We start from the raw sequence: 27,423 nt of genomic DNA on the forward strand, positions 1-27,423 counted from the left end.
TTTCTCCCGAAGGTGGTGTCTTCGTTTCATTTCAACGAGGAAATAGTCTTACCAACTTCGTTTCCCAACATTACACTGTCTTGATGTCAGGAGAGCCCTCAAGTTCTTCCTGGCCAGGACAAAGGCTTCCGCAAGTCGGATGCATTATTCATCACCTTAGGTGGTTCAAAACCAGGTTGTGAGGCATCAAAGGCCTCAATAGCTCGGTGGATGGTCGTGGCCATTCAAGAGGCCTATCGGGGACAGCACAAGGAGATGCCAGCAAATCTTCATGCTCATGCGGTCAAGGCCAAGGCAACGGCTGTCGCCTTCCAGAGGCATGTGCCATGGCAAACAATGTGCCGGGTGGCTACCCCTCAACACTCTGCAAGCATTATTGCCTAGATGGCAGTGCACGCTCAGGCACGGCCTTTGGCCAAGCGGTCCTGGGGAACCTGTTCTCTTAAGGTCTTCAACGTCTCACCTCCCTAGGGCTTCAATCAGTAGTAATCACCCATGCAGTATGGAGGAAAGGGGATGGGACGTAGGAGTCCTTATAAGTTACTCACTGTAGTGACTAACGTATTCGTAGTTCATAGTCCTGTTTCCTCCATACGTCCACCCACCACCCCCCCTTAAAAAGGAATGTTAGGCAGTTTAATCTAGCCGATGCGTCAAAGGGGACTGAGGTGTGAGTGCAGAGTCAGGAGTGCATGCTGCCGAGGCTGCGCCCCGAACTAAATCTTATGGGGAAAAGAGATTTTTTTTTTATGGTGAAAAAGGTTCTGTTACCGTCCCTAGCGAGAGACGCCCGTGCAGTATGGAGGAAAGGAGACTATGGACTAGGAGTACGTTAGTCGCACTACAGTGAGTGATTTATCATTTATTTCCTGTCTTGTTATACAATCTAATGTAATTTTACACAGGTTGGCTGGGCCACATGAAACATTGTTTAAAGCTAAGCTTACTGAGACTGGAAATTGTTGCCAATGTGAAGATTCCTTTGGGAATTTGGGGCATGTGTTATTAGGATTGTGCAAATTGCAAACCTGTTGGGGGGAAGTTTGGAAGATTATTACTGCAATTACTTCAGTTAGTATTCCCCTCACTTAACAATATTATTTTTGGACTTGCAATTTAGCATCTCCCTGTTCCAAGCAAGATGGTTTGATTTTGTGCTTTTGTCAGCAATCAGATGCATAACTGCTAATGGAAAAGACACATCATTATCAACATATATATCGTGATCATGGAATAACGTTATAGGAAGAAGAAAGTATCAATTGGCTTGTCTGACTATTAAAAGGTTCCTAATTCCCAGACTGGTATTTTGGATCCCTATAAGGAATTCTCTTGGTTCTTCCAACAGACTCTTTCTCCATTGTAATGTTATGAACTTGCTAATGAATGCTCATTGGTACATATTTCAGTATTTAATATTTTATATTATTCATTTTTGCATGTTAGTGTTATCTGTATTCATGTTTTTATAGTATTCGAGTTGCCCCAACTCTCCTTATTTCAGTTAGTGTCTGTATGTTGTTTTTGTATGCATAACTTAAAAACCTAAAACACATTTTTGAATGAAAAAGAAATACTGCCAATATTCATTTGTCATGAACCATCTCTCAACCATTTGTGACCATATGATTAATAACTGTTTTTAGGCTGAATTTATAAGAGCATTTCCTGCTGCAGATGTTGAAAACTTAACAGTATGGCAGAATGTTTCCCTCAAGGCTTTTAAGACTGACCTCAGAAAGCAAGTGGCAAACGATGTCATCAGTGTTGGAATTACAGAGTGCAAAAGGTGGTTGAATGGTGGATGCACTTCTGAAAACCCTGAAAAGCTGGTAAGACACTTTGTTTGCTAAAGCTTTCTTCCCTTAGTCTTGACAACCCCATTTTCATTTTTGATGTGACTCAAGAGCTTTATCTTCCTGCCACAAAGAGGAAGGAAAGTAAAAAAAAAAGGGGGCAAAATAGGAAGCTGGTAAGAAGGATTGTCAGATGAAAGAACAGAAGGAAAAATGTTTTCGCCAATAAGACCATGTGTCTCTATTTTTGAGTACTGCTGTATAGATCAATGATAGATTTGTTGAGTTGGGGAAGCTCGCCATCCTTTTCTGTGTGGGACCCGAGCCACAGGGTGCTGGGTTGGTCCAGCTGCTACCCAATGTGCCTCCCAGAGGGTTGGTGGAGCTTGATTCCCTGGGTTCACGCTGCCCTCAAAGAACAAAGTACTCTTTTATTCCAGTAGGACCTACCATTCTCTGTAAACATCAATCTGACTACAGGTCCCATTAGCTGCTAAAATGCTCAAAACCACCTTCCAGGAGAAAAGGTGGCAATTGTGAGTGTTTCCTATGCTACACTATTGAACCAGTATGTGAAAGCCCAGAGTACAAGGAACAATAGTTGTGACGGTATTTGTAACCGGATCCTTTTTACAGATCCAACTACCAGAAGAAAGGTAAACCATGGGAGTTTGAGGAACACTGAACGCACACAAGAATTAGTCAGCGATAAAACCAATCAGACACAACCTTGAGAGCAAAGAGCTGACGGCTCACAGTTAAGTGAAACAGCCAGCCCTAGTTATGACAGGATCATCGCAGTCTCACTTCAACTCGCATTTGCAGGTCCAAAATGGTGCTTGCTGACAGCTTAGACAAGTGAAGGGCTTGGGATCCACAGCTTACCAATATGTGCCTCAATTAGGACTTCACTAATGCCAAAAGAGAGAGAATGAGATCCAGTTTCAAATGAAACCTCTCTAGAGGCAAAACCAATCCGGGAAGGTGAAACAAGCCATTCACAGGAAGGACCAATCCTGTGCTGGCTTAGAAAACCAGCCACCGGCCAACATTATGAATAGGGCTGATTAACACCAGAGAAGGGCAAACACTGCAATTTTGACTTGAACATTTGTAAAGTGCTAAATGTGCAGAATAATCTACACAGGTTTGAATGTTTAGTGAGCAGTATAAAAGAAAAAGCAGAAGAAAAACAAGTCGCAATTGCATGAAAAGGGGAATCGTTATGGTTCTCTGGAATTGAGTGAGAGGATAATTTCTTCTGAGAGGGATAAAAGAGAATATGACAGATGGGAACACAGAACAGAAATATGCCTAGCTCCACTGTGTGTAGTGAGCTGGAGCTATGGCCACCAAACATTGGTTTGCGCATCAAAGGGGATGTGTCTGACGTTAGTCTTGGATCGTATCAGATCGCTATGATGGAGCCACTCCATGAGTGCATTTAAAAACTAGGCCGAGTATCTTAAACACAATTCTCTGCCAACCAATGAAGAGATCTCCGAAAGTGAGGTTTTCGGTACTTGACAAATAACCGCTGTTTCCATCTTTTCAATATTCGTAAGGCCCATCTCTCACGTTTCATGCCAATAAACGTATTAGTTTTCTCTATTCTTGACTATTGTTCCTGTCTTCTTATTGGTCTTCCTGCCGCCCATCTTGCCCCTCTTTGTTCTGTCCTTAAATCTGCTATTCACACTCTTTTCTTTGAGTACTTCATAAATGTACTCTTTGTTGGCTAGCCTTTGAATTATGTCTACAGATATGGTTTATTTGCATCAATTTCAAATGTCTCCATGGGCTGTCTCCTCACCATCCTTGCACTGCTTTCTCTTTATACATCCCTTCCCACTCTTTTCGCTCCCAATCTCTCCTAACTGTTCCTAAGCCACCCTGTGCCCAATCTCGCTTCCTCTCTTTCACTCTTAGCCCATACACTTTGGAATGCCCTGTCCTGCCACTCCACATTAGATCTATCCATACGTATACTCTTTCGCACACATCTACAAAATCACTATAGTCTAATATGTCTTAATTTTCCATACTTTTGTTTTTATCTTAACTATGGATTCGTTGTCTACTGATTTTCTATTGTGTCCAGAGTTTTGGTGAAAGCGCCCGGATAATTAATTAAACACAAGTCTAACAGCAGCATTTTGAGCATGTTGACTCTGTGGAATGCCACCTAAAATGGCATTCACATAATCGAGTTTAGAAGGAAGCGGATGTGCTTTCATCCGCTCACATGCTACTGTGGCGTACCAGAAGAAGGTCTCGGACCAGTGGACATCCTTGTACCACAGAACTTTTATTTACCTTAAATAAAATGCATCTCTGACCCTATTGCTTTTATCCAAGTTCCCTACCTAACAAAGTAAAACTAAGGGCGCTTGTCAATAGTAGTAAAAAAAATAATTCTTGTCCTCTGCCCAAAACCTAACTTCACGCCCCACCACTTAGAAAAACATCTTAAAAGGGAAAGGGCAATACAGGTTGCCCTCAGTGTTCTTACTCTGTCGTCTCTCATATCTCCAGGAATCTCTCCCAGCTTTAGTTCATTTTATTCAGTAGGATACAGGTCTTCTGACCTTATATGTTCGCGCCCATCTTTTCAAAGTTCCAAATAAAGAAAAGGTTGCCCGCGGGTCAATAACATAAACTCTCAAGTTCCCCAAAAAGTAAATTCTCTCAAGGATCGTAGATGCACAGATATTTCCTTAACCTTCCTCCACCAACTGCGTGGGTCTCTCCCCACGAGATTCTAGTCTTGTTTGATTCTAGGTCCCCCGTGGGATGATTTCTTATTGGTTTTGTAGGTCCCTCCCAGCTCCTTTGATTCTCTTGTTGCCACTGTCTCATTTGTTCCGTAGGGGTCTGCATATCCCCGCCTTCAGCGGCTTCCGATCCAGATTACTTGTGGCGTGCTGCAGGGTTCCTGCGTCTCGCCAACAATGTACAACATGTTTACAAAGCCTTTGTTCGATGATCTGGACCATCTGGGTGTCACATACAGTAATTATGCAGATGACACCCAGGTCCTGATACCACTCTCCGGGGACTATGACAAGGACACAGCCCTTGTAAATAAAATGTATCTAATCATTCGGACATGGATGGCGCCCATGGCCTATGCTTAAATGACAATAAAACTGAGCTCCTTCTACTTGGAACCACAGTCTACCTGAACAAACTCAACTCCAAATATACCTCATTCAACATCGATGGTAACCACATCAAAGTGGTAAAAGAGGTAAAAACTTTAGGCTTCTACCTAGACTCAACTCTCACACTTGGCAAACAGGTCAATGCCATGGCCTCGGCTACAGCATACGCTTGCAAGCTGATCAGAGCTTTCAAACCGTTTCTCTCCAAGGACAGCTGCACTATCCTAGTCACAGCCCTTATCCTCTCCAAGCTGGATTATTGCAATGTCTTATACCTGGGTGCAAGCAACCACATTATTAATAAGATCCAAATCCTCCAGAAAAATGCTCTCAGAACTGCACAGGGCATACCTAGGAGAGAACATATCTCAGAGCTGAGGAGACAGAACAATCCATCAAGGACATGCATTTGCTTAAAACCGTCTCACTAACCCACAAATGTCTGAACACTGCAGCCCCACTCTACCTATCTGAGAGAATTATCAGAAAATCCTCAGAACGCCCTACCAGGACAGCAAACTCCTTTTGCCTGGTAGTTTCCAGATTTAAGCTAAAAAGAGCCGGGGGGAGCAGTTTCTCTGTTATGGCAGCACAGTATTGGAACGTCCTCCCTCCACCCTTAAGAGCGGACCAAACCTTCCTAAAATGTAGGCACAATACCCTAAAATTGCTCATAGCCAGGGATCACTGACCCACCTAAATGCCTTACCCTACCTGTACCACACTGTATGATCCATCATGATGTATATATCTGCACTTGTATATAAATACTGTTAGTACTTGTATATTGTTGTGACAATTGTATGTTTATAAATATGGTAATTTTGTAATTTCTTTTTGTATATCTTGCTGCAACCATTGTAACTCACGTCTACAGTATACCTTGTAACTTCCTGTTGCTTGCGCCCAGATACCATTGTGTTTGGTGCGCCATACAAATTAATAAACAAACAAATAAATATATCTTTATCTTGAATTTTCAGTGTGCCAGTGAACTGTTTGGCCAGTTCCAAGATTCAGGTTTTCAGGGTTCCCGTAACCACTCTTTATGTAGGTGTGTCTGTCTCCCTCTCTGGGCCTGGTTGCCCGTTGTTGGTATCCGTTATCTTCGATCTTTCTCCTGTTCTCAGAGTCTGGTCTCTGTGCCCTCCTTTACTGTGAACAACCTGGTGCTTTCCCCGTAGGAGGTGTTGCTGCAGTCGGGTGGCATTGACCCAGTGATGCTGGCATTCTCCTCAGCTCCTGGGTGTCCACCCCTGAACGCAAACGGGAAGGCTCCTTCGCTCTCCGCTACATTGCGGTCTCTCCAGTTCTAGGCGGTACAAGTGAGGACTTGTTCCTCTCTTGCTTGGCAGGTTTGTCGTTTCTTGCGCTCCAGTCACACCAGGTCCTCCACATGGTCACACCTTTCCTTTGGGCTGGCTCCTTTCGGCCCTGTAGACTGTGCACAGCGATGTGTCTTGTCGGCCACGTTTATCCTTCTTTCTGGCTTCTTGGCCAGTTTTCTCTCCGGGTCTCTTTGTACCTCCTTGCAGGTGCTTCTCTGCACTACAGCCTGCTCCCGATTATCACCTCCCAGCTTATCGCTTCTCTTCATCCATTCATGGGTGAAAGACCATTATTTTTGATACCAGATACCAAAGGGGGGTGCTTAACTGTCAAGCCCATTGAAAGGCCAGTATTGCCTTGAGCCAACTGTTCAAATATATTGCTTCAATATTTTGGAATTCCACACCTGACAGTCAGATCCACTTCTGGTATTCCTATATATTCAGACAATGCCTCAGTTGTATGGAGGGTTTTTCAAAGCGGGCTCACCTCCCTAGCCTCAAAGTGGATGGCTACCCTCCCCTGGAAGAAGGGACAACACCTCCCAATTCGTCACAATGCACAAGGAGACAAGAATCATGGGAGAGAGCTAATTTACTAGAAGCTCTGCAGCATTTGCTCTGGCAAAGGTACACCAGCAGCTTTACAACATATAAGAATGGTGCATTGAAGAAAGGGCCTAGGAATAGCTCCTAGCCACCAATCCAGATACCAGAAAAGCCTGAAGGCGGGCAGTTCACTGGAGGAACTTGAGAGGAAGAGCCCATTGCAGAAGAGTGACAATATCCGCTGTCTGAAAAGGCAGGGGAGGGGAATATCCATTACTGTCAAGAGTGTTTTGCTGAGAGAATCAAAGGTTGTGAAGAGGCATAAGAGAAGTTTGAAAGAACCAGAGATTGTGGAGATGCCCGAGAGAATCAGCAGACATGGAGAGACGCAAGAAGATTATCTTAAAGAAACCAGTGGAAGTGGAATGGCCTGACAAAGCGGTGTTGACTAGTGATCCAGCAGAAGGCAGAACAGTGATTATCCCCGGAAGGGAGCTGGCCAGAAAAGCATCTTGGTATAGGTTTCTTTTCCAGAATAGGATTGGAATTTGAAAGGATAGATTATTTGCCCTTTTATTTTAGCCAATGTTGAACTTTTTTGTTGTAATTTAGGGGTCGCCTGGAGGTTTGATCTTTCTGTTGGCCATCACATATGGACTTCGGTTGTTAGACCAAGGCATCCATGGAGGGACAGAAACATGTAAGACTTTTTATAGTTAGAAAACTCCTCTGGAAGAACAAGGAACATGTGAAAACCCTGTTTTAAGTTATCTCATCGTTGATTGTAGTTTGTTTCCTTATTATTACTAGAATGTTTCCCAGGTATATCTTGGCGTTCATTCAACCCAAGACCTTATATTGTAAAGGTTATTAAAATGTAAAACTATTCATTTGTGGCACATTGTTGCATTTTTCAAACTCCCTACAAAGATCAATGCATTTCAGTCAGGAGGACATGAAACAATCAGTCCCTTGAGGTCTTACAATGAATCACTATACCTACAGCCCGTATTCAGGTTAATGTAAAGGAAACCAAGTGCATCGAGCAAAATGAATTTCTTGTTGGATTCCATCCTCCCACAAATTTCTCATCTTGGGTACATCTACCAGCACCGGCTGTGCTAAGAAACTGGTCAGATACCAAAAGGTGTTGTGTGACTTCTCTCTACTCCAGTGGCCACCCATGATGCCGGATATGAAGTCATTGGCACCCATGACCTCCGTTCCTTTTTTTCCACACACTCAGTACAAACCTCAGGAAAGCTACTAGTATTTTTCAAACTTTTTATTGCTTCATACCGAATCACAGGGTTAGCTTCAAGCCCTTTACAGGACTGCTTGAAGCAGATGCCCATCACTGACCCCCACATGGTCTCTCTTTATTACCTGGGGAGGGGTGGAACTTGCTACAGAGGATTTAAATGCGTGCCAATCCATGCATGGAAAGGGCCTTCAGTAGAGTGCCAGTAAATTGCCCATCTTCCTATACAAGGTGCTAGAAACACACTCCTGCCAGTTATCCTGCTTTGGATCTCTTTTCCATGAATGCCCATTCTTCAGAGGAGACTATGGTGGAACACTGCTGAAGGAAGAAAAAACATCAAGTAGATTCCAGCTCACACCCTAGCCATACCATCTGCACGCTGTTCATACTCCTCACCATTCAAGAAGAAAAGTAGTCACTTCTGTTTCTGGGATGATGAAGATTCTTCTGTAGAATCGCCACCCTTGAGGATACCATTATACCTACTTGCTCTTCTAAGCTAGACCAGTGGGAAGAATTTAGGCAAAAGATGCTAGACATCGTTGCAGAGCCTTGCGATCGAGCAATAGCCCACCAACCCTAAAGACAGGACAAATCCACCCTCTGCTAAAGAAACCCACTCTGGATCCCGACAACCTAGGTAACTATCGCCCCATCACCCATCTTCCCTTACTAGGTAAGATCATAGAGAAAGTGGTACACGCGCATCTGCAGCAGCACATCGACACCAACAATCTGCTTCAAAGCTACCTAACCGGGTTCATACCCAGATGCAGCACAGAGACGGCAACCATACAGGTGGTCGACACCCTCCAAATCCTTAACAACGGCCACCCATGCCTCCTGGTTCTACTCGACCTCTTGGCCACTTTGGACACAGTAGACCACCAGGTGCTGTGAAAAACCGGAAGGTGTCTCCCTAGCTAGTCCCCGGGAATCTGTCACCCAGGTGGCCAGGACACAGCCATCGCTATTGGATCCAGTTCCTGGGGGTGGATCAGCGGGGGGAGGATCACCTGGATGGGGGGTCCTTGAGGAGTGGAAGTGGGACACTGACGGGTGAGACACAGTATCCCACTAATTTCTGAACCTTTTCCCCCCTCTTGCCACGTCGGATATTTTGAAACACTCCCCTCCCGGCCCTCACACCGCCCTTCCAACACGGGCAATTTTGCACACCACAAACAACAACTAAAACCCAAGCAGTTTACCTAACATGTCCCAATACCAGGCATGGTCAGGCAATTGATCAGAATCACGCACACCTGACGGCCCTTTCCCTTACCCACAGGGATAAAAGTTGGTCCACGAAAGCACACTATGACCAAAGAAGACCACACAACGAGACAGCTATCCAGGCACAGCAGTTCAAGAGGAGGAAAAAGGCATGGAATATGGAGAGGTTGACCAGGAGAGACACAACCTTGCCCTTTCCGAACAAGACCCGCGAAACCTCTACAGAAGGAATCCTAAGACTGTGGACAATAGCTGAAGTGAGTTGCAGCAGATGTCAATGGTACACGGAGCGTGCCTACGCTGATCAGCAGAACCGAGGGAGGCCAGGGGTACCGGCTTTGACTCCAGCTATTCTGAAAAGCCAAGCGGTTCATCACAGCCGGTGGGGTCGATGGGGGAATTGATAAGAAAACCAAACTCTGTTGATCGAAAACCGCAAAGTAGCAATTTAAGGGAAGTTCAAAGAACTGTTAGAATAAAGGGGAGACCAGCTGCAGAGGGATCCAGCACCACGTGGGTGCTTACTCGAGAGAGACTGGTCAAACCTGTGTTAGTTGAAACCGCCAATTCCAGAAGGCCTTGGTAAGGCCGCAAAGGAACGGTCAAAGTGGTCCTACAGGGGTCTTGCAAAATCCTCTGCACAGTCGAAAATCTTTGACCGACAGGTGACTGAGAAAGGCGGTGCTCTATCAAGAATTAAAATAAATAAATAAATAAAGGCAAGATTGATAACATTGACAACAGTGAACCCGGCAGAGGGATGCTAACCAAAATGGGCGAAGCCTGAAGTCCCTATGAAGTGTGTTGACAGAAGTGAACCCGGCAGGGGGAGGCCGACAAAAGGGGGTGAGGCCTGAAGTCCCTTGGAACAGTGTGTTGACAGGAGTGAAACCGACCGAGGGAAGACCACAGTGAACTGTTCTGCAAAAGGAGGCCAGAGTGAACCTGGCAGAATGAGGCCAACAAAAAGGGGCCAACCCTGAGGAATTGTTTAAAAAGACATTAAGATTTGTAGACCAAGGAAAAGCCATATTGAGCCCAACAGCATGAGGCTGAAAATTGAGAAAGGTTTGCGCCCGGAAGAGGGTGAGTCATCATCACCTTAACTAACTACTGTATAAAAGGAACTTTTTGGTTTATTTTCCGACCCTTGAAGGCAAGAGACTTTTTTTGCAGGAAAAGAGACTTGGCCATCAAGGTTCTTGAAGGTTCAAAGCGGAACTGTCGTCTCGTGCTGGGGAAGCCCGAGAAGTGTGCTGTGCTCAGAGGTTTCACCTTATCCCATGCTCAAAACGTGGGGATGGGAGACCCCGACTACTGCATCCTAACACATTTTTTGTGAACACTTCTTTCTTTCTTATGAATCCTATCCCACACTCTTTTTGTAATTACCGTAAAGATTGGCAATAGTTTGTTCTTAGTATAGGCCCTTTTATTTGATATGACTCCACTAGCACTGCCTTATTTTCGTTTGATGGTCGAAGCTTACTCCCATCTTAGATTTAGGTTTAGATTAGGCGTTTATCACACCCACTTTTGCAGATAAATAAACACCCTTGATGTGTGATCACTTGTGTCTGTTTTTACTGTTGCCACCATGAGTTCCTTACAGCACTCCCAAACACTCTTTATCAGCACATGGGGATGCACAACCTTGTTCTACGCTGGATCACGTCCTACCTCGTCAACTGCAAGCAGTTTGTTCAGATGGACTCCTAGCTCGCCAATGCTTCCAGTCACCTATGGAGTCCCGCAGGTTTCCATCCTCTCTGCAGTGATCTTCAATCTATACATGGAGCCGCTGGGAGCCCTCCTAGCCACGCACAACATCCACACTCACCAATACGCTGACGACACACTACTCAAGATCGACTCCATCAAGGACGTACATAGGCTCAGAACATGCGTTTCGCTGATAGTCTTGGATGTCCAGTGCATACTTGAAGCTCAACCCCTCCAAGACCGAATTCCTACTCTCACCAACACCACCAAACACCCAGACATACAGACCAGGCTATCAACCATGAATCCTGAGGGCTTTACATTCGAGCTCACCTCCTGTGCCAAGTCCCTCGGGTTCCAAACACCTCTCCTTCAAGACACACATAGCTAAGAAAACTCAGACAGCTTGGTATCAGCTCTCCCTCCTGCGAAAAGCCAAGCCCTTCCTCCCTCCAGACAGTTTTAGATCCACTGTTCAAGCACTGGTCCTATTCCATCTGTATGGGGCAATGCCCTCAAAGGCCTCCCGTTGTCCTCCCTTATGCACCTGAGAAGTGCCCCACATGCGGCTGCACGCCTCATCAAGGGTCTACGCAGATACGACCACATCACCCCGGCCTTCATCGATCTTCACTGGCTCCCACTGCATGCACAAATCACCTTCAGGTCTTGCGGCATCATCTATAAGGCAGTCTGTTAGGCAGAATCCTATGCAGTTCCCTTAGGGAGCAATACAGAAGATTAAGACTACAGGTATATGCAATAAATCCCCTTTGGTATCAGTCTGTGCCACAAAGATTTAGTTGGTAGCTGTGGTTGAGCAGTCAGACTTATCTCAAGAGGGAGATGAGCAGTATTCAGGGTTTACACAATAGGACTACAATACTATGGAACAATGAAACACTGACCAAAGCTTTGTATCAAAAAGAATATATATATTTATTTTACACACTCTTAAGTTCACACACAAATCACTATCATTAAAGTAAGTTAAAACAGTCAAGAAAAGTAAACACACTCCCTATTTAAATTGTAGACAGGTTTGAGCAAGAGTGAAAACTGAGCAAAACGGCACAGTGTAAACCAAGCAGAAATGGCACTAACAACTTCTGCAGATGGAGGGAAAGGACAAATCATACAGGGTTAGACTCCTAAACACACCAGCAACACTTCCCAATTAGATTGTAAAAAAGTTAGGCAAGGCAATACTTTAGTATAAGCAATACTTTGATGAAAACCGAGCAAAATGGCACTTCAGCAATATCGAAAGGGGAAGGAAAGGTGGTTATAAGAGTTTAGGTGCACCAACACATTTCTTAGTGAGAAGCATTCTAGAGAAGGCAATTGAAGCAGATGTAGCCGGAGTCAAGAGGCCTGTATCGGAGTCAGTGGCACAAGGCAAGTGCCCAAGATCAAACTGTTCTAGTAGCTGCAGTCAAGTCTTTGTTTAACGAGTTGAAAAGGTGGTTGTAGATGTAAAAAGATAATGTTAGACGAAAGGGGCGGCCAACCCAGAAGGTAAGTAAAGGATTTAAAACCCCTTTAGCAGTACCCAACGAAAAGGGAGGCCTGGCGGAACAATACACCTTAAAAGTGGAAGAGGCTCCTGCAGTGGTGGTAGTTCCTGGCAGTTCTTGCAGTTCGGGAGATCCAGCAGAGGAAGAGAGGCTCTCGTCGTGGAGGAAGGTTCGAGTTACTGCAATGCCCAGGGATGAAACCAGCCGCGGTGATGCCAAGACAAATAAAAGGTACGCTCCTTTAAATCGCGGTTGTGGTGGATGGGTGCCTGGCTATCCAGTCTCCTAGTGCTTGGCACTGGTGATTTGACCAAGGCAGGTCCTGGAAGGCGATTGGCGAACTGGTTGGCCCCACCAGCTCAAGGGAAGAAGACTCTTGCAGGTGACGATCTTCTCACGTCGTTGGAGAAAAGGGTGAGGATCTGCAGTAGGGCTTCACCGGTGGTTGTCGTTGCAGATGTCTTCAGCTTCTCTCCTCTTCGGGTTTCTTAGTTCCAGTGGCAACGTCTTGTCCTCCAGTCCTCAGAGCCCTGCTTTTATGTAGAAAATCCCCCATTCCATAGAGCCTAGCTGTCACTCGCACAGTGGGTCGGCTATCCTGGTGGGATAACCCCCCAGCCTATCAGGGCAGAGTGCGACTTGGGTTGCTTAGGTAACCCTGTCCAGGGTGTCTATTCCCCTTCCAACCAATCCTTTCTACCCCAGACTCGGTGGCGCCGAAAGGAGGGCTTCTGTGCAGAAGCCCGCCAAAAGGACGGACAAAGGATCCCCGAACTGGGTTAGGATTTCAGAGAAAGACACAAGAAAGAAATATTATCAAAGATCTGGCAATAAAAACCTACCGGAGTAAAGTTAATATTAAAATAAAGCGCGGTATGTTAGAGGCTGTCAGTAAAAGTCGTAGCCTCGAACAATGGGAAAATCCCATAGGAAAATATTTGCGGTTGAATATTTACGGCAGTAACCCCTGCCACCAGCCAGAAACTTTGGAGAGAGGGGCTGGCCGGTACCCCCTCGAACATGAGCATTAGGGAAAACTATTAACCCTTTCCAGTACTTCCATAGTAAGATGGGTTGTACTGGTTTTGTTCATAATTATTGACTAGTAAAGTCAATGGGGACTTTACATGCCCTGGGAGACAGTCCCAGGGTGTGGAGTCTGTTTGGGGGTCACTATGACACCCCTGTGTTACCGCACTGAGGGTGGTGTGTAACACACATGTAAAAAGATGATGGCTATGAGGGTGAGAAACAAATAGACCATAAGCACACAAAATAGCCTAAAACACACATCAGCAACATGTCTAAAAGTGGGTAAAAGAGTCTCACTCTTAGCAGGAGAAAACAATAAACCCTTCAAATCCAGCAAAGCTGCCGGGGGACTCTATAGGTAAGGAAAATTAGCCTTAGAAGAGAATTCTCTCTAACACAGTCACCCTCAAGTCACCCATCTACCTTGTATAGAAACTCAGCATCTCCGGCAGACAGCGCATCACCAGAAGCCAGGACACTTGCAGACTTGAAATCTGCTGCTGCAAAAAGGAAAGGTCCAGAAAGCAAGCCTTCTGTCTATGCCCCAAGACTATGGAACCTCCTCCCCGTCGGCATCAGACCCGTCCCCACAATTCAGAAATGAGCTCAAAACCCACCACTTCGAGGAGTCTCTCCTCCAGAACACTGAGGCCATCACGTTGCCCCCCTCTGTCACTTGGCTTGCTAGAATCCATCTGCCCCTATACTCCACGCAACGCTGCACAGCTGTACCCCTCCTCTGTATCCTACCCCATGCTATATTTTTGTTCTTACCTCTGAAAAGCGATCTGTTATGCGTCTGTACGGGTGTATACCTCTGGAAAGCGCTCCGCTTCTTCTCAAAGCTAGGTCTGGGCTCAATAAATACCATAATAGTAATGCTTGGACATGCTGGCAGAGGGAACCCTTTGAATTGCAACCGCATGCCTGCTAGCTCGGTTTTGGTTCCAGCATTATCACTCGAGACAGCCCCACTTCAGGGGTGGGTGGCTCTGCCTTCGGGCGTTGTAGTCCTGGCATCGGCATTGTCCCCATATAGGGAAAGCAGAAGGTTAAATGCTTTTGTCCGGAAGGTGTTTGCTGCTTCTGGTAGCCTGGCCTTGAGGGTGTTGAATACCATGAGCTACACCCTCTGTTTGTGAATTGTGATATCTGAGACAGTGAAGAGTCTACCTTTGCTGGAGATGAGGGTTTTACCTCCTTGGTTATTGTTGTGAAGAAGGCAGCACATCAGATTCCCACACTGTGTGACTAGAACTCGGTTGTGCTTGAATATTCATGATGCAGACATCTGGCTTTGCACCTGACATTGAGGACAAGGGTCTGGAAATGACCGTTGGCAGGAGCAGTATCTTCAGACATGTGGTGCGTGAGTTTCTGCAGAAGCTGAAGGACTCTAAAGCAACCCTTAAAATCCTTGGTGTTGGCTGTTCAAAATCCCCAGTCTCGGCTTTTCAACAACAGTCCCGCCTCCATTTCCTCCAGGGGTGGTTCATTTCAAAGCTTTTCCTATTTCACCAACTATGGCAGGAGTCTGATTCCCTCCGGCAAATCAGGCCAAAGGTTTTTTTCCCAGCCACATTGGGGAAGAGTATCACAGAGGTTGTGTTGCCTCTGTGTCTATTCTCTTTGAGACCCAGGTCCATAACCCCTCTGAATTGCACTTCACCCACCCCTCTCCAGTGGGTCGGGGAGGGTGTCCAGGCTCTGTCATAGTTTACCACTTCCGATACCTAGGCCTTGCATGCCGTCTCACTGGGATATTGACTCCTGTTCATTCATCACCCACTGGGCTGACCTCCTTGCACTCTACCCTCTCCAGGGGCCTTCTAGGTGGATGAAGTTCTGCAAGTTCTTGCTGGTGACATTGGACCTAATGGGCACCTACTAACACGCGCTGATCTTCCCACGCACAAGTACCAGAGGTGGATGGTTGGAAACTTCAAGGTCCTGCCCTTTGGACATGTCTTTCCCAACCTGATTGATTGGCTCAATCGGGCTCTCCAGATTTGATGTTAGCCCACAGCATTACATCTGCCATCTAATACACAACGTGGACTTCCCACTTATCTTTAAGAAGTCTCAGATGGCCCTTCGCCTAATCACACATGTCATCGGTGCAGTTCCTGACACTAGCTCGCTTTGGGCTATCGTCTGACTCTTACCCCCTCCTCCCATCCCCAGGCAATGTGGCAAGCATGTTTCTGATGTCTCTTCCTATCCCAGAGTTTGAACTCAGCCTTGGCTTATCTGCATCTTGTGAGTCTCATGGCATCCTGTATCTTCATGGTTCAAGAGGTTTGGACCTCATTAGGCATTGGTAGGATGTCATTTTCAGTATGGGTTACTCCCCTTTGGGATGAATGCGGCCCTGAGAGTATTTTCAAAAGTAATTACTCCAATAGCAGCTCACCTGAGAGTGCAGGCGATTCATATTTATCCCTACTTGGACAACTAACTTGTCAGAGCAGAGACATGTCAACAAGCAACAGCATCCCTCACTCTGCTGCTGAATCTACTTTTTGACCTGTGACTCTCAGACAGTCGCAAAAAAACATATCTAGTCCCCACTCAGGACATCAAATTCATGGGGTTCAGATGGAGTTTAGGCAAGAGTGTTCCTCCCGCAGGAGAGGAGGATCCAGGAAATAAAATTGGCGATATCACACTTCTCAGTTTGGTGGTTTCAACAACTTTTTGGTCTCATGGCTGCGTCTATCTTGGCTCTTCCCCAAGCCCACTTGAGGCGTATTCAGCTAAATCTAGCAGATTCATGGGACCAAGGAGGGGAGAATCGATCGCAAACTGACATCAGACCTGCTTTGGTGGAGGGACAACATGAACCTGCAGATGGGGGTCCCTTTTCAAGATACTCCTCACATACCATAACTTTGGATTCGTCCCATGACTGGTTCGGGTGCTAATTTATATCTGTTCCAAAAGCATGCCCCATGGTCACCGACAGAGCGCCAATGGCATATAAATGTGTTGGTACTTTTACCGATCTTCAAGACTCTGAAAACCTTTCTGGCCATAATTCTGAATTTGAGTTCTCATAAGAACAGACAGCATGACTGCCATGTTCTATGTAAACAAGTGGGGAGGAGCAAGATTCCCCTCCCCTGGGTCATTTGGTGATTCAAATTTGGGGAACAGATGGCGATAAATCGCCTATCTCTCCACGCTGCAGACTTAGCATGAGATCTTCAGGAATTATTTGCAACCTCACAGAATCGCAAATGTCAACTATTTGCCTCTTTGTTGGGCCTGTATACAGACTCCCTGGGGGATATGCTGCAGAGCTGGTGTGACACATCCTGAAGAGACTCGCAAAGTTCCACACATCAATTCATTGAACTCTTATCCTAATAGCCCCAGATTCTCAAACCTGTATTTGGTACTCAGACCTTCTACATATAAGGACAGAGAGGGTCCCTTGCTACTTCTGGTGACTCGGGACCTTCTGTCTCAGCATGGGGGTGGTGTTTCACCCCCTCCTCAATATCAATGAACTTAGCACCTGGTACATGAAGAGCTAGCCTTTGCTCATTTAGGACTTTCAGATCAAAATATGGTCATGCAGACAGCCAGGAAACCATCTACGAGCTTCCAATATAAGATTAAGTGGACTCACTTTTGCTGTTGGATGCTAGAACATTCGCTGAACCCTCTACATCCTTCCCTAGATGCTATTCTGTCTTGTCTTATCTGGCATTAACATTCAGTCTTGTCTTGCATATTTATCTGCTATTGTAGCTTACTTCAGCGTCCCAGTGCTTAAAATCTCCACATTGAATTCCATTATCACAGGCATTTCAAAGGTCTTCTTCAACTTCACCCACCAATGTCTAAACCTCATCCGATATGGGACCTCAATATAGTCTTAGCGGCAATATTGTATTAGCCGTTTGAACCCATGTCTACAGCAGACATAGAATTGGTATCTTGGAAAACTGCCTTTTTAGTCACAGTTACCTTGGTTAGAAGAATCTGTCAAATCCAGGCCCTGTAAGCTTCAGAACCTTACACGGTTTTTCATAAGGGTAAGGTCATCCTTAGACCATTTCCCAAATTTGCACCTCGTGTCATTTCAGCATTTCACTTAAATTTGTTTGATCTACGCTCGTTCCCTCTCCTCAAACTAATGGAGAAAGGATCTTACATTCACTGGATGTTAGTCAGACTCTTACATTTTATTTAGACCATTCAAAGTCTTACAGAATGTCATTTTGTAACGTTTGGCATGCAGCAGCCTCGTCTTTCAGGCTTTGAAGGCTACCATACTCGATTGTCTCCTACATCTAAGTCTACAAGCTTCAGAAAACGTCAGTGTCCAAAGGCTTGCATGTCCATGCAGTTTAGGCTAAAGCTATAGCTATTGCGTTCCAAAGGAACATCCCCTGGGAAGGTAATAAAAAATCAGATACATGGTCTTCCTCAACTGCCTTTTGCAAGCACTACTGCATGTACACAGTGGCCAGATTATATTCCAGCCTCCCTGGGTTGATTTAGTTTTTAGTAATTTCCCATAAGGAGGAAAAGGGACGAGACGTAGGAGTAAGGAAAACGTTATTCACCATGTTGACTTCTGTACTCCTAGTCCATAGTCCCTTTTCTTACATTTGCCCCACCTTCCATCCCCATATAAATACGAGGTTAGTCTAGTGGCTCCAAGGACTGATGGCTGTTGGCAGTAGACTAGGTCAGTGGGACTAGCCACGCTGCAGCACCTTCCGTGCAGCACAAGAGGCAGACATCCATATGTATGGAGGAAAGTGGACTAAGGAGTACCGGAGTAACTACTGTGAGTAACTCCTTTCTATTTAATTTCCAGAGAGACACATGAATAAGAAATGCACCAGTGTGGTTTATAGTCATAGCATTGAATGCCAAAGCATTGAATACCTTACCATCTAAAAAGAAAAGCGTAGAAAAGAGCATTGAATGCATTTTTTTTTTTTAATCGGGGGGGGGGGGTCCCTATACCCCTTTTAAAACCTTTAAAAACCCAATACAATTAAAATAAACCCTTTAACTTAAAAAAAACTGCATTAGATGCTATTATTTCAATGGTTATTTTTAGATGGTAAGACATTCGATGCTTTGGCATTTGATGCTATGACTAGATACCACCAGTGCCTGTGAGGCTGCCATGATTTGAAGAGTAGGGAATGAAAAGCAGGGGGAAAGTGAGAATGTCCATGAATTGGTGTTAGTGGTGAGGGGGAAAGTAGTGGGGCCCAATGCAACAGCAAACTCAACCCAGACCGCAAGCACTATTCTGGTTATAGGGCTCACATATAGTAAATGGGGATGGGCCTTCCTTGGGGCGGGGGGGGCAAATAATCCTCCAGAGGGGATTTCCACTCATGCTGTGTCCATGTAGAAACATTGCTTCAATGATTTTCTTTTACACTACTCGCCCAATATATGCAGTTGGGCTGCTTCATAGTATGCAGTACACTGAAGTCTTCTTTGAGTGCATAATGATTGCATGATTCTTATGGATGCTTTGGGTTTTCTTCTTCCACAAATGAAGTGCATTATATCTTATTAAAGTTTTTGCAGCTCTCGTGTTGGTGTGGGCATTGGGTGAGCTTGAAACAAATATAGTAGAATATTCATTTTATTAACTTAAATTCAACCGAACCACGAAACAGTCATATTCCCCCAGTTTGCCATATATTTAAGAATTTGAGTAGATACAGTTTGATAGTTGCCTTATACAGATCAAAAATATTTGTTAAGATTGACTCTGAGATAATGGAAACAATTCTTTGCACAGATGAATGAACATTTTCCTTCAACCACAGACTGTGTTTTGGGAGGGAGGTGAAGACCCAGCCGATTGGATTTTGAATAATTTATTTTAAAGCTTTATACATCCCCATAGGCTTCTAGTTCAAGTTAAAGGTTTTTCAGCACATCGACCTGATTTTGAAGGGTAAGGAGAACATCAGCACCCACCATAGTTTTAATGTTGTCTGCACGCAATGTATGCCATGTATCTCGCTGTTGTCCCTGACCTGCTTAGCACAACGTTCCATGGCCAACATGAATATGGAAAGTGAGAGCGGATAACCTTGCCTCATCCCTCTAACCAAATGATAAGTCTGAGAAACATTATTATTCAATCTGATTTTCAGATTTGGGTTTCTATAGGTTATGTAGATCCAGCTCAAAAAAACTTCACCTAAACCCAGGGCTATGTGTTTCTCCCAAGAAGGTCCAGGACATTCTTTCGCAGTGTCTAAGTTCAAAATAACCGAGGGAACCTTTGGGAATCTCTTGGCCTGGTCTATTCATTGTGCAACTTTTCTTATGTTGTCACTTGTCTCACGGCCAATCGCGAACTATGATTGGTCTGGCTGCACAAGCGGTGGCCACAAAAATTCAGTTTTTTTGCCAAGATCTTAAAAAGAATCTCCAGAAAAATCTCTGCATCATGATTCAGAAGGGCAATGGGTCTGTAGGACCAGCATTCCTCTGGATCCTTCGCAGGTTTCCGAATTAGACATGTTAAACAGGAGAAGAGAAAAATAACTCCAAAAGGAGTTGAGAATGCAGACACACTTGAAGTCCAATCTAGTGGAGACAACCTGACTGTATCTGGAAAACAAAATCCTAACAAGCGGGCTTGCTTAGAGTGAGATGACCAAACAAGCGAAACACAGGACAAATCATTAGAATTATGTGAATCTTCTACTTATTCCATTCATTCAGAAGACTCAAAGAGCTCAGAAGACTCAGTAAGAATCCAACAAAAAGTGTTCAATAAACATGATTCAAATCTGAGTCTAGGTTTGGGCAACGTGGCTCGTCCAACCAAGGTATCATTTTCCAACTAGAAGAATGTCGGCGCCCTGGAAGTCGGACTTAGTAGTGACACCACCTCACTAAAGAAGGCTGTTGCTTCAATCCCCCAAGCTTCAGGCGTAAATCTGACAAAAAAATCTTCAATAAATCTCAATCCTAAAATGACATTTGCTCAATTGAAAAATCAAAAGGCGATACAACCAAGAGCATCCCAAAGGTGATCAGAAGAGCAAAATCGCTCGGCCTGGAGGATCCGGGTAGAAAACTTGTTTCCCGAGGATAATGAAGTGAATCTCAATAGAAGAAATGTGATGAGGTTACTACATAATATACCATCACTACGCACAATCACTTCAGATGACATAGTAATTGTGGAATATATATTGGAGGATTCAGCTGACAAGGTGTTTCTACACATAAGATCAACAGCAGTGGAAAAAACACTGTTAGCCGCTTAAGAGGAGATCTTATCATATGGCTTTGACATTCAGATAGAGAGGGGCCAGCCTAAACTACAAGAAGATCCATCTGCACATGCCAAATGAAGTAATCTCATCTACCGAATTACGACGTCAGCTGCTGAGACAACAATTCAATTTAAAATCGCCAAGGTCACCTACTGAATTTCGACGCAGAGATAAAAATGTAAACATCAAGAGTTCTGGTCACAATAGCGACACCCGCGCATAACTAAGGACATCCTATAGAGAAGAACTATGTGGGATCATATCATGGAACACTAGAGGATTCCATCATTTATTCCGAGACTTCCCGCTGTCCTTATTGAAAAACTTCACCATTTGCCTACAGGAAACCTGGTTGTGGGAAACACCAATTAAAGACGGCTATACTGTTTTGCTAAATATGGCAGGAAAAAATCTCAGGGGTTGTCCCTTCTCTGGTCTTATTACCATGGTGAACAATTCCTGTGGGTGGACAATTGAGCAAACCTTCAATCCAAATATTTTAATCCAGGGGACACTCTTGAATCTTTCAACTCCAAACATGGATCGAATGAAACATCTACTTATGATGAACACGTATTGGAATCCATCAAAGATCTCGACAACTGGTTTCATAAAAGCAGTGATTTCGATAATTGAGCCCTGCTTGACATCCTATTCAGACCTGGTAATAATAACATGCGGTGATCTGAACTTTTCCTGGTTCGAGGTACAACAAACATGTTTTTCTAATACCACCACTCGCACCGCAAGAGGAGATTTGTAGAGACAGGCCCTGCAAATAAGAAACTGCGAGATGTTGAACGGCTCAATTTAAGGCGATGTACCAGCTGGCACCACATGGTAAAGAGTCCCAAGCAAGAAAATGTTGGATTACATCTGGATGTCCTTATCTTCTTGGTCAAAAATCAACAACTTAAATTCAAAAGACATCCAGTAGTGATCATCATTTATTGGAATTAACTTGGTCACTACAACGGGTAGTGAACTCGAAGAAGTACATCTGGCCAGTGGAATTGAATCAACGGGGAAATAGACTGAGAATCAATGAAAGTCACATAAGCTCACTGAGACAAAACCTAAATGAAAATCTGATCTCAACATTTTCCAGAATGAATTACGCCCTTTTTCTGACTCGGTACTGCAACAAAAAATACACCACAAAGCTCTAGCCACAGCCAAAGAAATATATCTATAGTGCTCAAGTCAGTCTCGAGAAAAAGAAAATGAATTTGAAGATCGACACATAAAAAGGACAAGCTGTGATTCTGACATCCCTCTCGCGATAAAGAAATGCAAACAGAAATATCGCAATTGGCTCAAATCATTCAAGATCATAAGAGACCAAGAGCGCAGAGAATTCATTTTGTCCCTGATCACTCAAAATAACTCCAGGGAAATATGGAAAATCCTAAATAGAACTTCAAATCAAGAAGTAAGAATGGCAAATGGGATCTCTGTCAGCTTGGGAAAAGCACTTTAAAAGGGTTTTCAATAGAGGCCACGATTGTCTTGATCCTTTGTCTCAGTCCAATACGGAGCCTTGGAATGTTTGCGAATCTTATGAAAATATTGTAAAAATGATTCAACAATTGAAAAATTCCCGTGCCGCCGGTCCTGATGGATTGACTAACATGATGTTAAAAGAAAAAAAACAATCATGGGCAGAATTTATTGTTGAGCTATTTTCTTTCATAGCCACTTCAAAGGAAATTCCGATCTCTTGGAAGTCAGCAGTTATTATTCCAATATTCAAAAAAGGCAACAGGGAAGATCCAGTAAATTATCGTCCCATTGCCCTTATGGACATATTAGGTAAGATCTTTGCCACATGTTTACAACTCAAGATTACTGCTTGGGCCACTAACATTGGCCTGATCGACTGCCGTCAAACTGGCTTCACCAAAGAAGTTGGCACGGAAGTAAATTTACTAATCGTCAGTCTTCTGAAACTTGAAGCAATGAAGTCTCCCAAAAAACTGTTTATAGGTTTCGTTGATATGAGACATGCCTTTGATACTATCAATCGCACTAAACTCTGGAAAAAATTATCAGCATGGTCCTGTCCGTTATCGTTACTTCATCCGCTAATGGCTCTACATAACGAAACCTCAATTAGCGTCCGAATTGACAAGAGTGGTCAACTAACTAAAAAAGTACGAACAACAAATGGTGTAAAACAAGGCTGCCCTTTGGCAGCGCTCCTGTTTAAACTATATATTTCTGACATCTCTGAAGACCTGAATAATGTGCGATGTTTTCCACCGAAATTGAATGGCCAACAGATCAGTTGGGCTCTCTATGCTGACGACATTGTGCTGTTTGATCAAACTGAGATTGGCCTACAACGGCTATTGACCAAACTAGTCTCCTATTTAACAGCCAATGATCTTGTCATCAATGCCAGCAAATCAAAAATCATAGCCTTTGGATCTAAACAACAGTCCATTAGTAAATCCTTTAAATGGATTGCTGCGGGCGAATCAATTGAATCAGTCTGTCTTTCGCTATCTGGGAGTGCAGATCAACAAATCCATCAGGGAATGGGATTGGACAACAGACTTGAAACATCGCATGGCAACATTTACCATGCAAGGTCAGCGGCTGCACTTTGAATATGGCAAATTCACACTCTCCCCAATAAGATCCTTCTATGTGCAGAAAGTAATTCCAGCACTAACCCATGGAGCGGAGGCTGGTCTGAACATCGACCATAAAATCTGGTCATTATTAGAGGGCCTTTTTTGGAGAAGGGTGTTGAGTTTGCCTCCAGGTACTTCCACCGTAGCTATTAGACATGAACTAGGTTTAGAGCCTTTGTATGGGATCATACAATGGAAATCGATTGCTGTGCTACGCAAAATCTGCTTACTTAAGGTTGCTCCACCTTATAAAATATTTAAATCAACAGCCGATCATCCACACTCTGGAATTCTGCTGACGTGGGTCAACAAAATTATGAAGATCATTGAAGTGGTATGATATAACCTGGGATTTGGAAATGGACATACCGCAAGTTGCTAAAAAGAAGCTACGAAAGTGGAACTGGATAAAGAACAACGAGATCCGTGATTCCATGCCAACCTCTCTTTTTACAGGTGTAACATGTAACAGTCTTGGCAAATTACCAAAATATCTGGAAAGATTCCCTTCAAGGTATCATCGAAACAAGTTTCTAAGAATTTGCTTGAATGCATACAACACTAAAGAAATGATGTGGATGAAACACGATAAAGACTCAACGGATAATCTGTGCAGATTCTCTACAAAATCAATAGAATCGTTAAAACATCTAATTACAGAGTGTGCTGAACTATCGTCCTGCCGATCGTCCTTCCTAGGCAGATTTTTTCCTGCCGGGTGTCATGATGCCTGCTCCCGAGGAGCCAGGTCAGGCCCAGCGTCCCCGGAAGCAGGACCCAGCAAACCCCTATAGGGGCTCTTTGGACCTTGTCCTGGCGCCTTTGGCGCCAGGCTCATAAAAGGCATCTGTCCTGGCGCCATAGGTGCCAGGCTCATCATGGCAATGCTTGGGTGAACTCACCTGAGGCAGACCATGCTGCATACTCACCCGAGGCAGACCATGCTGTCTGAAGCTCCAAGCCAACTAAGACTGGGGAGGAACTATTTCTTTCAGGAACTCTTTTCTTACTCGGGTGGGGCCAGTGGAAGAACACTCACCTGAAGCTCTTCCAAGGCTATTTAAACCACGCCCGGTTGGCCACACGTGCTTTGCGTTATTCTGCATCTGCAGCAGGACGCTCACCGAGTCGGCTCCTGCATCCTGGCTCCTACCACGCCTGCCAGCACCTGGAACACCTGCAAGGAGAGAAAGGCAAGCATTAGGACATTACCTACCTTCATCCAGCATCCGGATTCTTCACTCCGTCGATCCTGCAAAAGAAAGTCAAGGGTTAGAAACGCATCTCATCGCTCGCTGCAGCGCCGCTTCCACTTACCTTCACGTGGCACTGTCTAGCTCTTCAGCGGTCATAGGCGACATCGGCCGCATCCCAGCACCTACGGAAAAGAAAGACAATAGTTAGAAGCGCTCCGCTTCTCACGCTGCCGCGCCGCTTCCTCTTACCTTCACGTGGCGCCGGCAACCTTTTCAGCACCCATAGGCGACATCGGTCGCATTCAAGACCTATGGAGAAAAAGGACAAAACAAGGTGAGCAACGAACTAATTGCAAAAGGACAGATTACTCACCTTAAATCTTACCTGAATTCTGTTGGGACCTCAGTTCCCTTTTCGGGTCGGAGCGGCTTTTCTGGCTTTTCCGTACCCCAGCCCCTATGGGGAAATAAGACACACTCATTAAGGTGTCGGAGCAAACCACTACGGCACACCTTCATTAAAAGTACTCACCTGAGCTTACCTCGGCGAATCCATTCCTCCACACGGATTCCTCACCTAGTCCCTGAAAATTAAACAAGGGACAAATAAGACTTGATCTTTTGAACTATATACTTACGGCAGCATTTTGGTAAAGGCAAGCAGACATCGAACCCTCGCCAAATCCGAGATCCAGTGAAGTAACTGGAAATCTACGCGCCCCTGCGTCAGAAGCAGGATGGAGAGCTCGTCCATACAGAAATTAAGGTTAGAGTCTGCGGAAGGCACAGCTAGGGTTCGAGGAGGGTGAGAAGGGGAAAAAGGGGGGAATCTCACACACAATCTAGCAGACAGTTAACTACTTTTTCCCATCTACAGAAGGATTATTCTACGGGCCAGACAGACGAGGTTTGGGGGTCCAGTCCATCTTCCAAGCACTACGCTTTACCGTGGAAGAAGTTATAGCAGTCCAGAACGGGTCGGCGCCTCCGTGGGAATCAGGTGAGCGTTACACCGGGGTATACATTGAGGACTGGTGGTCTAGTCTACTATGTGGAAATAGGCCACCACTAATCTATGCAGTAATCCACTACCTGGAAAAGCTTTTGGACCACAATCCATCTCTAAATTAATGAATTAAGTTAAGGAACTTAATAGTTGACTGCAATTTACATGTAATTAAAGTTTTGTAATAAAACTAAATGTTACAAATAAAAAAATTATAATAATTCGCTGAATATAGATCCCAAGGAAGTATCGAAGGGTGTTTGGCTTTGAGGACTTTTTATGATATCTAATCCCATATATGTGTTTTAAGGTAGGAATGCATGCCTAAGCAGACCTTTTTTTTTTTTAAAGAGCTAAGCCATGATTGGTCAGCTTTATTGCTCTGTTCAAGAAATAGTCTGTTTAACATTTAAGAGTTCGCTCTTAGCTGTGTTATATCAAGTGCATTTATTTGGCCCGTGACCACTGCTATTCTGGCAGACTTTTTCGGGCGCCCATCACTTTGCACTAGCCTTCCATCTTTCGTAGCAGTCTTTAAATTGTCATGGTCTAATTACCTAATCCTCTCTTGCTCTATTCCCAAAGCCCACATTTTACCTCTGATTACTGCATTAAATGCATCCCACATGGCGGTGTGAGATTTAGACAATGATCTTCAATGTGATAACTTCTACCAGTGGTTAAAATTTCACATGGCAAACTACTAGCCAAGCATGAAAAATCGCTTATCCTACACCCTCAATTCTCTGCATGTACACAGCACACAATTTCTTACTCGCCAAGAGTCATTTATGACTCCCCATTGGCTAGTGCAAATTTTGGGCCCTGCTTATGCCTTTGCATATTATGTGATTGCTGAGAAAATGCCTAAGGGAGAGTCCATTGCTGGCCTCTGGTGTAGCGGGCTTAATGCGCATTTTCAGTATAACAGGGCAATGACCTTAGAACGTAATGTCTCACATACTTACATCTACCATTATATCTCGTAATGACTCAGATATGGAGGCATAATCGATCCTAGTGTAAGTCTTATGTACATGCAAGAAAAAGGTATAGTGTTTTTGTGGCGTTTAATATTCTGATGCCTCAAATACCCATGTGCGCCAACTCTCGTCTCATCTTGCTTCAGGACTGTCTGATCTGTGAATGTTTGCCGAGTGATCCAGCAACCTGCCCAAAAGGAGCTTGAGGGATACCACCAGGGGTTGTAGGAAAAATGGCAGCCTGAGCACTTCCCTCAGAAGGACCCTTCCCGAACCCTGCAACTGAAGAAGGCGTCCCTATATGCAGCACCCCGGAGACTGGTGCTGAATCCCTGGACTTCCTGGCAGTGAGGGGAAGACCCAGAAGGAGGGGGTCTCCCTCTTGAGTGTATGCCGCTAGCAGCAGTTGAAACCTAGGATGCAACCTTGAGAAGAACGAGCAGAGGGCGGAACACTAGCCTAAACTGGAAGTGGGCGGACGACTAACATTAAGCCTGTAACCGGACAGACAATGCAAGTAGTGGGGTAAAATGAGAACAAGGAGCTGGTGCAAGGGCAAAACCGCAGAGAGCACTCGGGCACCAAAGAAATCTGAATACCCTACAGAGATTGAAAAAAGTCAGAGAGGAGGAGAAACTGAAATTCAGAGTACAGGAGCTCCATATCCATATAAGTACGGAGGTGGCAAGGAATTGAAAAGGTAAGATT

The 27,423-nt window shown here is 44.6% G+C and overlaps 1 protein-coding gene across 2 annotated transcripts in view; it reads left to right on the plus strand.

Moving 5' to 3' along the window:
• The window catches only part of FIRRM (FIGNL1 interacting regulator of recombination and mitosis), a 1,502,596-nt gene that overhangs the window by 1,150,298 nt on the left and 324,875 nt on the right, over positions 1–27,423 (plus strand). For both annotated transcript variants that reach the window (XM_069641302.1, XM_069641303.1), the window contains exon 17: positions 1,647–1,832. In XM_069641302.1, coding sequence (XP_069497403.1) covers positions 1,647–1,832 — 186 coding nt within the window. The remainder of the gene's footprint in view (positions 1–1,646; positions 1,833–27,423) is intronic.

The sequence above is a fragment of the Ambystoma mexicanum genome, chromosome 1q (genome assembly GCF_040938575.1).
Source record: "Ambystoma mexicanum isolate Mex_15411 chromosome 1q, UKY_AmexF1_1, whole genome shotgun sequence".
NCBI classification, from domain to species: domain Eukaryota; kingdom Metazoa; phylum Chordata; class Amphibia; order Caudata; family Ambystomatidae; genus Ambystoma; species Ambystoma mexicanum.